At 40.7% G+C, this 13,799-nt stretch overlaps 1 protein-coding gene across 1 annotated transcript; it reads left to right on the forward strand.

Moving 5' to 3' along the window:
* The first annotated feature begins 6,006 nt into the window (after positions 1-6,006).
* On the forward strand, positions 6,007-11,991 carry LOC124110325 (NXPE family member 3-like). Its single transcript, XM_046469593.2, has 3 exons — positions 6,007-6,763; positions 7,084-7,145; positions 10,651-11,991. Exons 1-3 carry the CDS (start codon positions 6,048-6,050, stop codon positions 11,427-11,429), a joined length of 1,557 nt encoding a protein of 518 aa, XP_046325549.2. The 5' UTR covers positions 6,007-6,047; the 3' UTR covers positions 11,430-11,991.
* Positions 11,992-13,799: the final 1,808 nt, after the last annotated feature.

Raw genomic sequence — 13,799 nt, forward strand, 5'->3', positions numbered from 1 at the left:
CACATTACGGTGATCGCATTAAACACCACTTTGAACAGTATTTTAGTTATATCACGGTGTATCAGACTGATGTGGGATAAAAATCCGAAGTGGTTCAGGCCATCCAACGGGTGTTCGCGAAAGGTGGCACCCATACAGGTGGCACCCGTCACAAACACATGCAAGGACAAGTCAATTGTTCACCTGAACACACAATGATGCCCGTCCTCACTATTACCGAGCATGTAAATTATATTGTCCGTCAAAAACATGGACGAGTATAAGCAATATGTTCCTACAGGTAATACATGTCATACATTTGACAAAATGTATTGGCTCAGAGCATTACTCTATAAGTTCATCACAGCGTATAGACTCGGCATGCAGATGAACTCATCAGCGCATTTTTACACTTTATCTTTTAACTGGCATGTTAAACTGCTATTTCATAACTCAGTTTTATTTGCACGGATCACTATGGAATCTTGGAAGGGACATTGTCGCGTTGTCGTATTGCCGCATTGACGCCCTTACAAAAACAAGCAAAACGTGTCGAAATTAACCAAAGCGCGACAATTCGACAACGCGATATTTTGGCCATTTGTCGCATTGTCGCGTTGTCGCATTGTCGCTCTTTGAATAATCTTTTTCTATATTTTACAAAAGGGCGACAATGCCGTAACGCGACATTTTTCAATGTCAAAATATGTCTCGTTGTCGCATTGTCGCCCCATCACAAATGTGTATAAAAGGCGCAAAGTTCAGTTAATGTTACAGTTAGGAAGCGGGAACCAAGTTACATCTGTCGTAGAAGTTCAACTTGATACATGTACGTCTTGAATTGAAAACACAAGTCCGTCCGCGAGTCCATAACGTTTTATGGTGAGCTCTTCTCTATAAGTGCTTAGTGTTCAACTCCCAGTTTCAAACACGTTGTACCTCATCAACAATCCACATTCCTCTAGTGCAGTGATAGTCCGGAAGATCTTACTCTTGACCGTATCAGACAACTGACGAGTGCACGCCTGACCTGTGACCTCATTACACCCCCCATGAGGTGTTTGCAGAAGGGAGAGGGGCAGGAAATGTGTGCTCCAGCCCAGCGCGGAGCTCGCGACACACTGTATACTGCATGTTGTATACAGTATATTGCACTTGATATACTGTATACTGCATGTGATACTGATTTGCGGAAAAGCTGCAACTTTCAAGTTTCAAGATTCAATTTGCATTTATTTCATATACAACAGACCGCCGTCATATATCACTGGAATGCTGCTGAGAGCGGCGTTATAACAACTTGTTTTCATAATGGAGCGCTGCAGTCATTTAAAATGGAACCGTATACATGTGTTGTACCAACTCAATCACTCTGTTTCGAATATTCAGCAGCAAAAATATATAATAACCAGCTGTGAGGAGAGATATAAGATTTTTATAAGCAGTCAAATATGGATGATAAAGGACCCCTCACTGATTAGGTTCTCGTTTACTTAAGAGCAGAGTTGGCCATGTTAGATGATATAACGGTGTCCTCCCAGATCGCCTAATTTCTCCCCACAAGGTACCAAAATACAATTAGGTGATGTGGGTATGCCATGCCTGGATGAGATTTATAATTAGGTAATGTGGGTAGTTGGAACAGTCCACTTTACTGAATGAAGGGATGACAAGACAGCCAGAGATACATAGTTTTACATATTTTAATCAACAATATATTATAACAAGTAGCCTCTATCAAAAACTATGTGTCTCTGTGTCTCTTGTTGAATTAGCATGAGATAAGGTTGAGAAATAATTTGGAAAGTGTGTCGTCTCCTACCCCAGCTGGCGCCATCACAAATCGTCAATCACCCACTGACCCATAGCCCCGACAGCTGAATGTCCTGCTATTTTTCACAAATTAAACTACCAGCAGCGGTATTGATTTAAACATATTTTATTTCGGAAAACCAAAAGGATTAGGCACAAGTGACACACTTACGAGGCCTTCTCCTATTACATTGTAGCTCCAGTGTCTGCTTCAACCAACTCACTAACTGTGTTATTGATGATGAGGAAGAAACCTAAACTGATTGTATGTATGTGAAGAAAACCTTGAGCCAATATTCATTTTTGAAAGTTCAGAATAATCAATTATCCTTAAAAAGAATGCCGTGCTTGTTGACTTTATAATGTTTCGACAGGCATTTTGCCAGTTATCTTGCTTATTTAAGAATCAAATTATGTTTTAAATGATACCAGTTCATTTAGAATACCATATTCTAATTAGTTGAAAGCAAAATATTAGTGATTTGCTCCAAAAGTGGTATCATATTCCATACTGTTAGCAAGGAAGCGATATTTTCATGTTTTGGCGGCCATCTTGTCGGCCATCTTGAATATTTCAAAATGCCCAAAGATGACAGAGTGTCATCAGTCAGTTTCATAATCTAGAGTACATCATTAAACAAATCCAGCAATAAAAAAAACTTTATCCCCTAATTCTGGGTTGCGGGAAAATATTCATTTCTCTGCCGGACTATAAGTCTTATACCAGGCTGGCCCCTCTGGGTAGTAGGTCTGGTCTCTCCTTTGTCCTTGGACCCCCTTTCCGATCATAAGGGTTGAGTATCCCTTGCCAATAAAACACGTGTTTACCATCCTTTTACCTTAGAGCACCCATTTACGACACATGGGGTTAGTTTTGAGTTCGGTTATGGTTTAGAGGTCTCTTGATATAAACATATCTATTTCCAAAAGTGGAGGGATTGGCAAACAAGCAAATTTTGCTTATCTGAATGCCTCTCCCAAACATGATACATAAGTCTCTTTTAACGAATTAATCCAATGTAATTTTCGCAGTATACTCATCCTTATATAATTTCAGCTTCATGACAGTGTGAACATTGAGTGCCCCCTACACAAGTATGCAGTCACTGACAACTTATGGAGTGACCTGTACAAAACGGAAGATGCAGACGACTAGTACAAGCACGCACGCACACACACACACACACGCACGCACGCACGCACATCGCTATATAAGTGCAATTATCTTGGACGCGACATTCAACCCAATTTCAACTCACCTCACTTATCTTACATGTGTCTAAAGCTTGTGGAATGTGTTATACCGAAATGAAAAGCATTTTAATGTTTTTTTCATATCTTTTCAGAATATGTGCACATAGCTTTCAATGACCAGACGAAAAAAAGAATTCATTTCAAGTATGTTGAGAAGAAAACGTAAGTAAAGCACACTATTTACATTCGTAATACATTTTATTCCGCAGGCTCTATTGTAAAGTTAAACTCTAGCTGCGTATAGGCTGCCATTATCCATTATATTAGACAATATGGATCCACTCATCTATACATCTATTTTCTTTCGTGACAGGACCCATCTCTGAAAAAATCACCTCACCCAAGAAAATACGACTCATTCATGAGAATGAAAAGTGCAAAGTCTCCCAAGGAATTGTCTTGTACTATAGCATGTGAATAAATAATTTTTTGAAATATCTCACGAAATTAGTTTCATTTTATTGCTTGTAATCATGTGAACTAAAAATGTTTGTTTTGAGGAAAAAGGTCATTTGAAGCAACTCCAGGTTAACCTATCCAATGATTGAATCTTATTTCTCCTGAATTAAAATAATTCTGCTAAATATTACTGCAGAAAAAAATTCTGCCAGAAATTTCTGTAGAAAAAAAATAATTTCTGCAAGAAATTTCTGTAGAAAAAAAAAATACTGCCAGAAATTTCTGCAGAAAAAAAAAATTCTGCCAGAAATGTCTGCAGTAATGCATTTTCGGAGCCAATTTTTGAGCTTACGAACATGTGAACACACTGGGACACAATTATTTGGATTCGTCTCCTCGAGAGCTTTCCAGTGATATAAAACATGTTTTTGTAGCTCGCTTCCTTCTGTGTGGTCAAGTTCGGACTCCTGGCCATTCCTAAGTTGTCCCGCCCTGCCTTCTGACTGACGGTGACTGTTACGTGTGACGTGTTTCCACGCGCAATATTTTCATCCTCATTGCCAATACGCCAACACACACATCCTTCAAACATCCATGTTTAACGACATTTCTCTTCCGCGATGGCAGGTGTTTGTACGCTGATATTTAACCCACTCTTCGATTATTTTGACATATAATGCATACGGTAGCCTCACGAATCAGTCTTAGTTTAAAGGGATCTGGGATCGAAGTTGTAGGGCAATATGAAGGAGCGTAAAATTCGTATATTTGTCTGTCTGATGTTTGTTTGTGGAGTGTTAATTGCCTTCGTGGATATGGACATGTTCAAACGGTCCTTGTAAGTATATCATTGTTTTCAGATCACGATACAATAAGCCACTGTCTTAATCTAAACGGTATCTGGTATCAACGTTGTAGGGCACTATTGAGGAGCGTAATATCCGTATCTTTGTCTTTCTGATGTTTGTTTGTGGAGTGTTAATTGCCTTCGTGGATATGGACATGTTCAAACGCTCATTGTAAGTATATCATTGTTTTCAGATCACGATATAATTAGCCATTGTCTTAAACTAAACGGTATCTGGGATCGAAGTTGTAGGGCACTATTGAGGAGCGTAATATCCAAATCTTTGTCTTTCTGATGTTTGTTTGTGGAGTGTTAATTGCCTTCGTGTATATGGACATTTTTAAACGTTCATTGTGAGTATTCCATTGTTTTCAGCCCACTTTATAAATATCATTGTCTTAATATAAACGGATCTGAACTGGATCCTGCATCAATGTTGTAAGGCAATATGGAGGAGTGATACATCCGTATCTTTGTCAGTCTGAGGTTTATTTGAGGGGCGTTAATTGCCTTCGTGAATATGAACATTTTCAAACGCTCGTTGTAAGTGTATCATTGTTTGACGCCCATGTGTATTTTTTATTGCACCGTTTTAGTATTATCCCTTTACTTTGTCTCTACAAAGGGAACAAATGCATGGTTCTTCAAAAGGTAATGTTTTTATAAGTCATTGTTTCTGCACAATGCCGATACAAGTTACAGAAAGACATCGGGTCAGGTAATTTCTTTGATGGATACTTATAAAGCGCACACCAAAGTAAGCATTCCTAAGACATACAGCCTAAAAGTCACCTCATTTTGCTGCAAACAGCTCATGCTCATCAAAATCATTGAAGTATAAATATAAGGCGACAAAACCATTTCCATAATCATAAGAAGTCTCTGCTACAAACAGATTCCATTGTACAATTCCGAGTATATCGTAAGCATGTATTTATGAGTCACTCTCAAATAGTGATGATAGAAGGTGTTTACCTTTGCATGTGTGTGTGACGGGTGCCACCGGTGGGGCAGAATACGCACACCTTTAGGCGAACGTCTCGTATCATGACTATTTGATAGTGATTCATAAACACATGCTCATGATATAGTTGGAATCGTACAATCGACTCTGCTTGTAGCAGAGTTTTCTATTGAATATTGAGGGGGATTTGTCGTTTTTATTACCATGTACTATAACACAGTGACACATCTCTAAACATCAGATCTTACCTCTCGCTACCGCTAAACAAAGATCTGAGGAATTCCCATTTCGGGTCTCGTCACAACGACCTTTCATCCGATCAATCAGAGCGTCGCTTACCAGATCGGGACATTCGGAATTTGTTTTCTAATCATGTAACCTCTAAAAGATTCGGGGTATTCCGAACGACAGAACTTTACGGCCTGTACGACTGATTCCGTCAAAACCATCGCCTATCCCTAGCTTCATTGGAATGAACATCTAAAAAGAGCAGAGACTTTCCATGGCCCATGGGCCATACAATTTCGGTCATCTATTTGGACATTTCAGCATATTATTTTGTTCACTTTTCGAAATGAGAACTCAGTCAAAATAATTTCAAAGCGTAGTCTGGAATGGGTATCGCCAATTTGGATCTAGTGCCATAAAGTTCGAGAAAGCTGCTTACTGACGGGCTTTTGTCGACTTCTTGTTAGTCATTTCATTGGAAAAATCTTTTGTGATCTGATATGTGATGTCCTCAGATCTTTGTTTTTCGAGAGCAAGATCTGATTTGATTGTGATTGTTGTCTTATGAGTCAGGTTTACAAAAGTGTGCTTAGTTATACATACACGCATTTCTATCATTTCAGTACACAACTACACAACATAACTTTTCAACAGGAGCCAGTATTAGGACGCCGCTATCTCTCAGAGCATGATTTACTCCTCTCAACCATAAATAACCATCCAAAGTGCTCCAATGCAAACACCTCTCGTATATATCTAAAACATTATCAACCATCGTACTCGTTGGGAGAACAGATCAAAGTTCAAATAGATCTGTTTGATAGGGATGGTAACCGGAAGTCAACTGGGGGCGACCATCTGAGAGTGTGGATGGAAGATCCCAAGACTTCAGCATCCGTCTCCGGTGAGGTTTTCGACCACAATGATGGAAGTTACACTGGTGTTTTCAAAGCCACATGGGCCGGACAGGCTGCGATACGCGTATTTATTGCAACACGAAGAGAGGAGTTGGCTCTGTATTACAGAATTTTCAAGCAATACTCCAGTATATGGACAGCATATGCTGATTTCAACAAGAAACCGCTGTCTGAAACATCGAGATGCTCAGCAAACCAACCGAGTATTTCAAAGACCAACGAGTGGTGTAACTTTACAACTGAGAACGATGGTTTTCCTTGGTTTTGCAAGAAGACTAATTTACCTTGTGAAACATGGACAAAATCCTACACTGGCCCAAATAATTTCACACTTGATACTTCTGATAAAGACATCCTTACATGGTACGTACTTACTTACCTCATTGTTTGTGTTATTAATACTTCACATCTGTGCCATCTTTAAGCTGTTGCCACTTTGCATCCTGTCTTGAATTGAACCTGTTACTGACTTTGAAGACTATTTTTTCATAACGCTGAAATAGTTGACATGTCGCCGTCAACATATGGCATCCCTGGCAATGTCATATATCACTCATAATAATCACTCACTCACTATATGTTATACTATCATCAAACAGACACAATTTTCAATGACCAATTTTAATGAGAAGTTGAGTTACTATTGTATCAAATCGTTGTCAGTTTGTTTCCTTTCCACCCAGGTCAGGTAAAGACCCTGCACCCGATACCCTACCAATGGCTTTAAATGTATCTATAAAGAAAGGTGAGTATTCATATCAGAAAAATGTAAGTTATCATATGTTAAATGTTTCTTGTTAAAACTATGTCTTGAAATACTGGACCTATGAAATATACACTCTTCAAAAAAGAAACGCACAGGTAGTATGTAGTTCATTGAACCTGACTACACAAAAAATCCGCTATATTAATTAGATATATGTTATTGGAAAATGCTGGTGGCCTCTTAAACGGCATTGTTTTCACACTTGTTCAAAAAATGTCATGGAGGAAAACAGTAAAGCAAAATGCACGTGCAATATTTGGCATTCGTAACTCGTGGTATTGGCTATTACAAGGGAGGCATAAGCCAGTAATTTGTCATTCAATTGTCAACATTTTTCAAGTTCGAAAATGCCGAGACTTAGCGCTGCCGATCGGAACATCGCCAAAGGACATATCCAAAGAAGGGAATCGCAGTCTGCTGTTGCACGCAACGTCCACCACAGCACCATTTGCCGCCTTTTGGACCGATACACACAGATCAATTCCACTGCAGACCGTCCGAGAACCGGCCGACCAAGAGTTACCACCCCTGCACAGGATCGCTACATTCGACTCTCATCGCAATGCCACAGCTACGGAGACTGCAGGACGCATTCCTGGTTTCAGGAGGTTATCGGACCAGACCGTCAGGAACCATCTTCGCGAGGCTAGAATCCGACCCAGAAAACCAGTTATCGTCCCTGTTTTGCAACAGATCCATCGACAGCGACGCTTGCGTTGGTGCTATACCTTACAGCCTTGGAATGTGAGAAACTGGTGACGAGTGCGGTTTAGCGATGAATCACGATTTCTGGAAGACAACGTGTTTATCGAAATGAGCGTTTTGCCCCACATTGTGTACGTGAATTCGACAATTTCGGTGGCGGTAGTGTCATGGTGTGTGTTGGGGGCTGGGTGGGGGGTGGGGGGCATATCCTACACCACAAGATCCGACTTGGTTGTGGTTGAGGGACATTTGACAGCAAATCGCTGCATGAATCAAATTCTTCAACCTCACCTTCTTCCAATCAATGACCGCCAGAAGGAGAGCTGTTTCAACAGGACAACGCTCCACCGCACACAGCTCGTGTCACGGTAGACTACCTTAATTTAATGCCAACATCAACGACTTGCAATGGCCGTCGAGATGACATGACAATGAACAGTTTTCAATGCCTTTATGCAACGACAACATGTGACTATCGTGCTTCAAAATTTCATATTTGTATCTATGATATTAAATCAAATATATAGACTTTTTAGGTACGATAAATTTACTAGAAATCTACCTGTGCGTTTCTTTTTTTGAAGAGTGTATATAAAACGTCAACACACAAGCAAAATGGGCGTAAAAAGCAAAATACCTGTAAAACTTATGTGAATGAATCTCTGAAAATCAGTGATGACACCAGGTGTTTTCAAAGAGGGTAAGCATGCCCTCTCATAATGTGCGTAAAAAGTAAGTGTTTGTTTGTTGCCTGGCAAATGTATTCCTGTCACACGACGGCGGCCTTTAAACAATCCAAAAAGAAGGAGGTGATGTGAAATGGGGTTTAACGTCGCGTCCAGGATAATTGCACTTATATAGCGACGTGCATGTACGTGTGTGTGTTTGTGTGGCTGCTTGTACGTACTAGTCCGGACTGATGCCGATTTATAGTGCTAGCTCACTGAGGTACCATGCCGCAGTTTAACATGAATATCCCAATCAGACACGGTATACTTACTCCGAGCCGACCAGTCCTTGTTTTACCCCCTTAATGCCGAGCGCCAGACAGAGTAACAACAAGTACCATATTTTAACGTCTTTTGGTATGATGCGGTCGGGTACATGGGCACAATGTGTGAAGCCCATTTCTGGTGCCCTCCGTCGTGATGTTGCTGGAATATTGCTAAAAGCGGCGTAAAGACACACACACTTACTACACATGCATCTTTTGGACTTATGATATAGTGGAATACACATTCATTACTAAAATGAGTGAAAAGGGCAGATTTTTAGAACTTCTTTTGAAAGCTTAAACATGAGCAAGTCCCTGACCCGTGATCATACTCACTCACTATTAGCTAGAAATATATGCAAACAATATGTAATACATGTAGAGGATTGTATCAGACGTACTCAGTCTGGATTTTGAGAAGAACTGTGACAGAATTGTTGTTGAATTCTGACACCAGTAACACCTGCACAGATCAATCACCAGTAGCCGCCTGTGTCGACAGGTGAGGGGACATAGAGCTGCAATGTCGAAGGGTGTACGCCAATAACACTATGATTGTCCAGGTAACTGAAATCAATCCCAAGGACAACTGTCAGCTACACCTAGGTCATTACCCCACAAAAGACCGTCCCCAAGTAACATGACATGATACGCATCTCTGGAAACCGTCTAGTCAACACGCGATTTTAGTATTTTTTGTACTATATTCAAACCATGAATGAAGACAGTATTATAATGATGATCATGATTTTTTGTTATTCAAATACATTTCAACATCTACGTGTACATTTAGAATATTATGCCACATATTTTCAAAAACTTCATATTGTAAATTCTGTAAATTGTATGATGGTACAGCAAATAGTACTTGTCAGGGATTTCTGAAACAATTCCTCTCGTGTTTTAGGAGGGGCAGTTTTCTTAGGGGACAGGGAGCAGTTTCAGATCGGGCAGTTTACTGGAATCAGTTATCCTGATAACTATTATATATAATGGCGTAGAGATCTCCACGTAGGGATCATGTTGATCAGTCTCCACAAATGTAAGAAACGGTTATAATACACGGGATTCTGGCCGCAAAAACTCCAATCAGAGCACAACGTTCACTGTTTAACAGTTCACTTTAACATAATGTTCGAGTGTTTTCGTACTCAGTGAAGGTATTGGTAAATTTAAGACTTAATAGACTTAAACAATTCAGCTCCCACTTAAAGTCAATTCCCTCATCTCTGAACTTTACTATATATTGAACTTTTTCAGATATTAGGGTACCGAAATACCCCCAAAGGGATTATATTGCTTCGATGGGTATACCAAGCCACGATCTGACACATTGTTTGATCGGTGGGTACAGCCTGCAGCTATCATAATATTCTCGATCGACTGGTGTACTTGTTCATTACTGGATCGCATGACTTATATGGAAAATTATGACTTGTATGTTTACCAGCCGTGTAATGTCAAGACACGGGGAGTGAATGGTAATAGCGATTGTGATCCTCGTGGAGCTCAACAGCTGCCCCACATCGAATGGTCATACTTGGTGGTCATGGGATCCGGAGACATTCCTCTTGCAGAGTACTTGCAAAGACCATGTCTAGATTGTGAGGTGCTACGTGACATTTGTGCGACCACGTTTATGTCGAACGAGATGCATGTGGGCGGGAACCGTCTAAGTCCTTCATCACTTCGGGATTCCCTGCCACATTGAGCTAGCACCGCGTTACATATGTGAAATACTGTTAAAATGAGCGTTAAACCAAACTCAAATGTTTCTAATTGCAGTTGGAAATTCATCATTGCTGACGCCACCTGATATCTCCTGTAATAATTTACCAGCAAAAGTGACCTGGCAGCAGAAATCTCCAAACGGTTATTTTCACAACAATGAGTGGCATTCGCTAATGTGTCATGACACACTGCCACGCACCATAGATACTTACAGACAATGCTTGAAAGGAAGGACGCTATGGCTTCATGGGGATTCAACAAGTGCCCAATTCAAAACAGCTCTTCACTCCTTCTTGCGCTTTCCTTCACATGCAGATGCTCATGTACCTGTTATTGACAAAGATCAATTATACAATTTTTCAGTTTCCTGGCATGCTCACGAATTACCGTTCTACCATGGATCTCGACACTACCCAAGATATACGAGCCAAGCTCAGCACATCATGATGGACCGTCTCCCGAACACCACCAAGGACATCGTAGTGTTATATTTGTACGCTCATTTCACACTTGTCCACCCGGATGAGTTTCGGCGACATGTTCGACGACTTGTTCCATCTGCAAAGAACCTCTTGGCACGCGCCCCCAATGTTACACTTGCAGTTCGTGGCCCACATGCATATTTAAGAGGGACACAAAGTTTGTTATCCTACTGGGGTCTCATATATTCTGATATTTGGCATGAGGAATTCGCTTCATTGCATGACAAGATTGTTTATTTAGATTTCTGGGATTTGACCATGGCGAAACGTTCTAGAAAAGTTCATCCAAGCATGGACACAGTGCACCAAATGGTACGCAGCATGATGTCATTGTTGTGCTTTAGGAAATGATTCAATACAGAGACAATATATCGGGTTCCCATTTGACTATGTAGCACATCAATAGAACATTCATTTTCACCAATGCATTTGAAACAGTCTGGAGAGTAGGTTCCTGGTTAATATAACAAAGATATGGTGTTTAGGCAGGTTTATAAAACAATTTAATAACATGCAAAAGAATATATCCAACGGCACAAACAGGCCATCCACGGTGGGATTATTTTCATAAACAAATGACCAACCCTGCGATCCAGTGGAAAGAGCGTCTGCCAGGAGAGCGGCATGCAGAAAAAAGGTTATACTGTCCCCGAAAATTCTTGAAAAATAATAATTATGCTTCAGACTGTTGACAAAAAGAAATTGCCTGCCAAAATAAATTCATGGTTGCAAGGATGTGATTTTCTTTAAACAAAAACAGGAACATATCTTTGAATTAAAAAAATCTGGTTTTGGAGCTGCAGCTGAAAATGTCTAATCACCACAAACATTCTGGGTTCATCATTCTGGGTTCACCATTCTGGGTTCATCATTCTGGGTTCATCATTCAGGTTCATCACTCTGGGTTCATCATTCTGGGTTTATCATTCTGGGTTCATCATTCTGGGTTCATCATTCTGGGTTCATCATTCTAGGTTCATCATTCTGGGTTCATCACTCTGGGTTCATCATTCTGGGTTCATCACTCTGGGTTCATCATTCTAGGTTCATCATTCTGGGTTCATCATTCAGGGTTCATCATTCTGGGTTAATCATTCAGGTTCATCACTCTGGGTTCATCATTCTGGGTTCATCATTCTGGGTTCATCATTCTGGGTTCATCATTCTGGGTTCATCATTCTGGGTTCATCATTCAGGTTCATCACTCTGGGTTCATCATTCTGGGTTCATCATTCTGGGTTCATCATTCAGGGTTCATCATTCTGGGTGCATCACTCTGGGTTCATCATTCAGGTTCATCATTCTGGGTTCATCATTCTGGGTTCATCATTCTGGGTTCATCATTCTGGGTTCATCATTCAGGTTCATCACTCTGGGTTCATCATTCTGGGTTCATCATTCTGGGTTCATCATTCAGGGTTCATCATTCAGGGTTCATCATTCTGGGTGCATCACTCTGGGTTCATCATTCAGGGTTCATCATTCTGGGTGCATCACTCTGGGTTCATCATTCAGGGTTCATCATTCTGGGTTCATCATTCTGGGTTCATCATTCTGGGTTCATCATTCTGGGTTCATCATTCAGGTTCATCTCTCTGGGTTCATCATTCTGGGTTCATCATTCTGGGTTCATCATTCTGGGTTCATCATTCAGGGTTCATCATTCAGGGTTCATCATTCTGGGTGCATCACTCTGGGTTCATCATTCAGGGTTCATCATTCTGGGTTCATCATTCTGGGTTCATCATTCTGGGTTCATCATTCTGGGTTCATCATTCAGGTTCATCACTCTGGGTTCATCATTCTGGGTTCATCATTCTGGGTTCATCATTCTGGGTTCATCATTCTGGATTCATCATTCAGGTTCATCACTCTGGGTTCATCATTCTGGGTTCATCATTCTGGGTTCATCATTCAGGGTTCATCATTCTGGGTTCATCATTCAGGTTCATCATTCAGGGTTCATCATTCTGGGTTCATCATTCAGGGTTCATCATTCTGGGTTCATCATTCAGGGTTCATCATTCTGGGTTTATCACACTGGGTTCATCATTCAGGGTTCATCATTCAGGGTTCATCATTCTGGGTTCATCACACTGGGTTCATCACACTGGGTTCATCATTCAGGGTTCATCATTCAGGGTTCATCACTCTGGGTTCATCACACTGGGTTCATCATTCAGGGTTCATCATTCAGGGTTCATCATTCTGGGTTCATCACTCTGGGTTCATCATTCTGGGTTCATCATTCAGGTTCATCATTCTGGGTTCATCATTCTGGGTTCATCATTCTGGGTTCATCATTCAGGTTCATCACTCTGGGTTCATCATTCTGGGTTCATCATTCTGGGTTCATCATTCTGGGTTCATCATTCTGGGTTCATCATTCAGGGTTCATCATTCTGGGTTCATCATTCTGGGTTTATCACTCTGGGTTCATCATTCTGGGTTCATCATTCTGGGTTCATCATTCTGGGTTCGTCATTCTGGGTTCATCATTCTGGGTTCATCATTCTGGGTTCATCATTCTGGGTTCATCACTCTGTGATCATCATTCTGGGTTCATCATTCTGGGCTCATCATTCTGGGTTCACCATTGTGGGTTCATCACTCTGTGATCATCATTCTGGGTTTAACATTCTGGGTTCATCATTCTGGGTTCATCATTCCCTTATACACTGTTGTTGTTGTCAGGATTCTAGTATTGTCTCAAACCTTTGA

Source organism: Haliotis rufescens, unplaced genomic scaffold (assembly GCF_023055435.1).
Source record: "Haliotis rufescens isolate VD_foot unplaced genomic scaffold, xgHalRufe1.0.p SCAF_5, whole genome shotgun sequence".
In the NCBI taxonomy this organism is placed as follows: domain Eukaryota; kingdom Metazoa; phylum Mollusca; class Gastropoda; order Lepetellida; family Haliotidae; genus Haliotis; species Haliotis rufescens.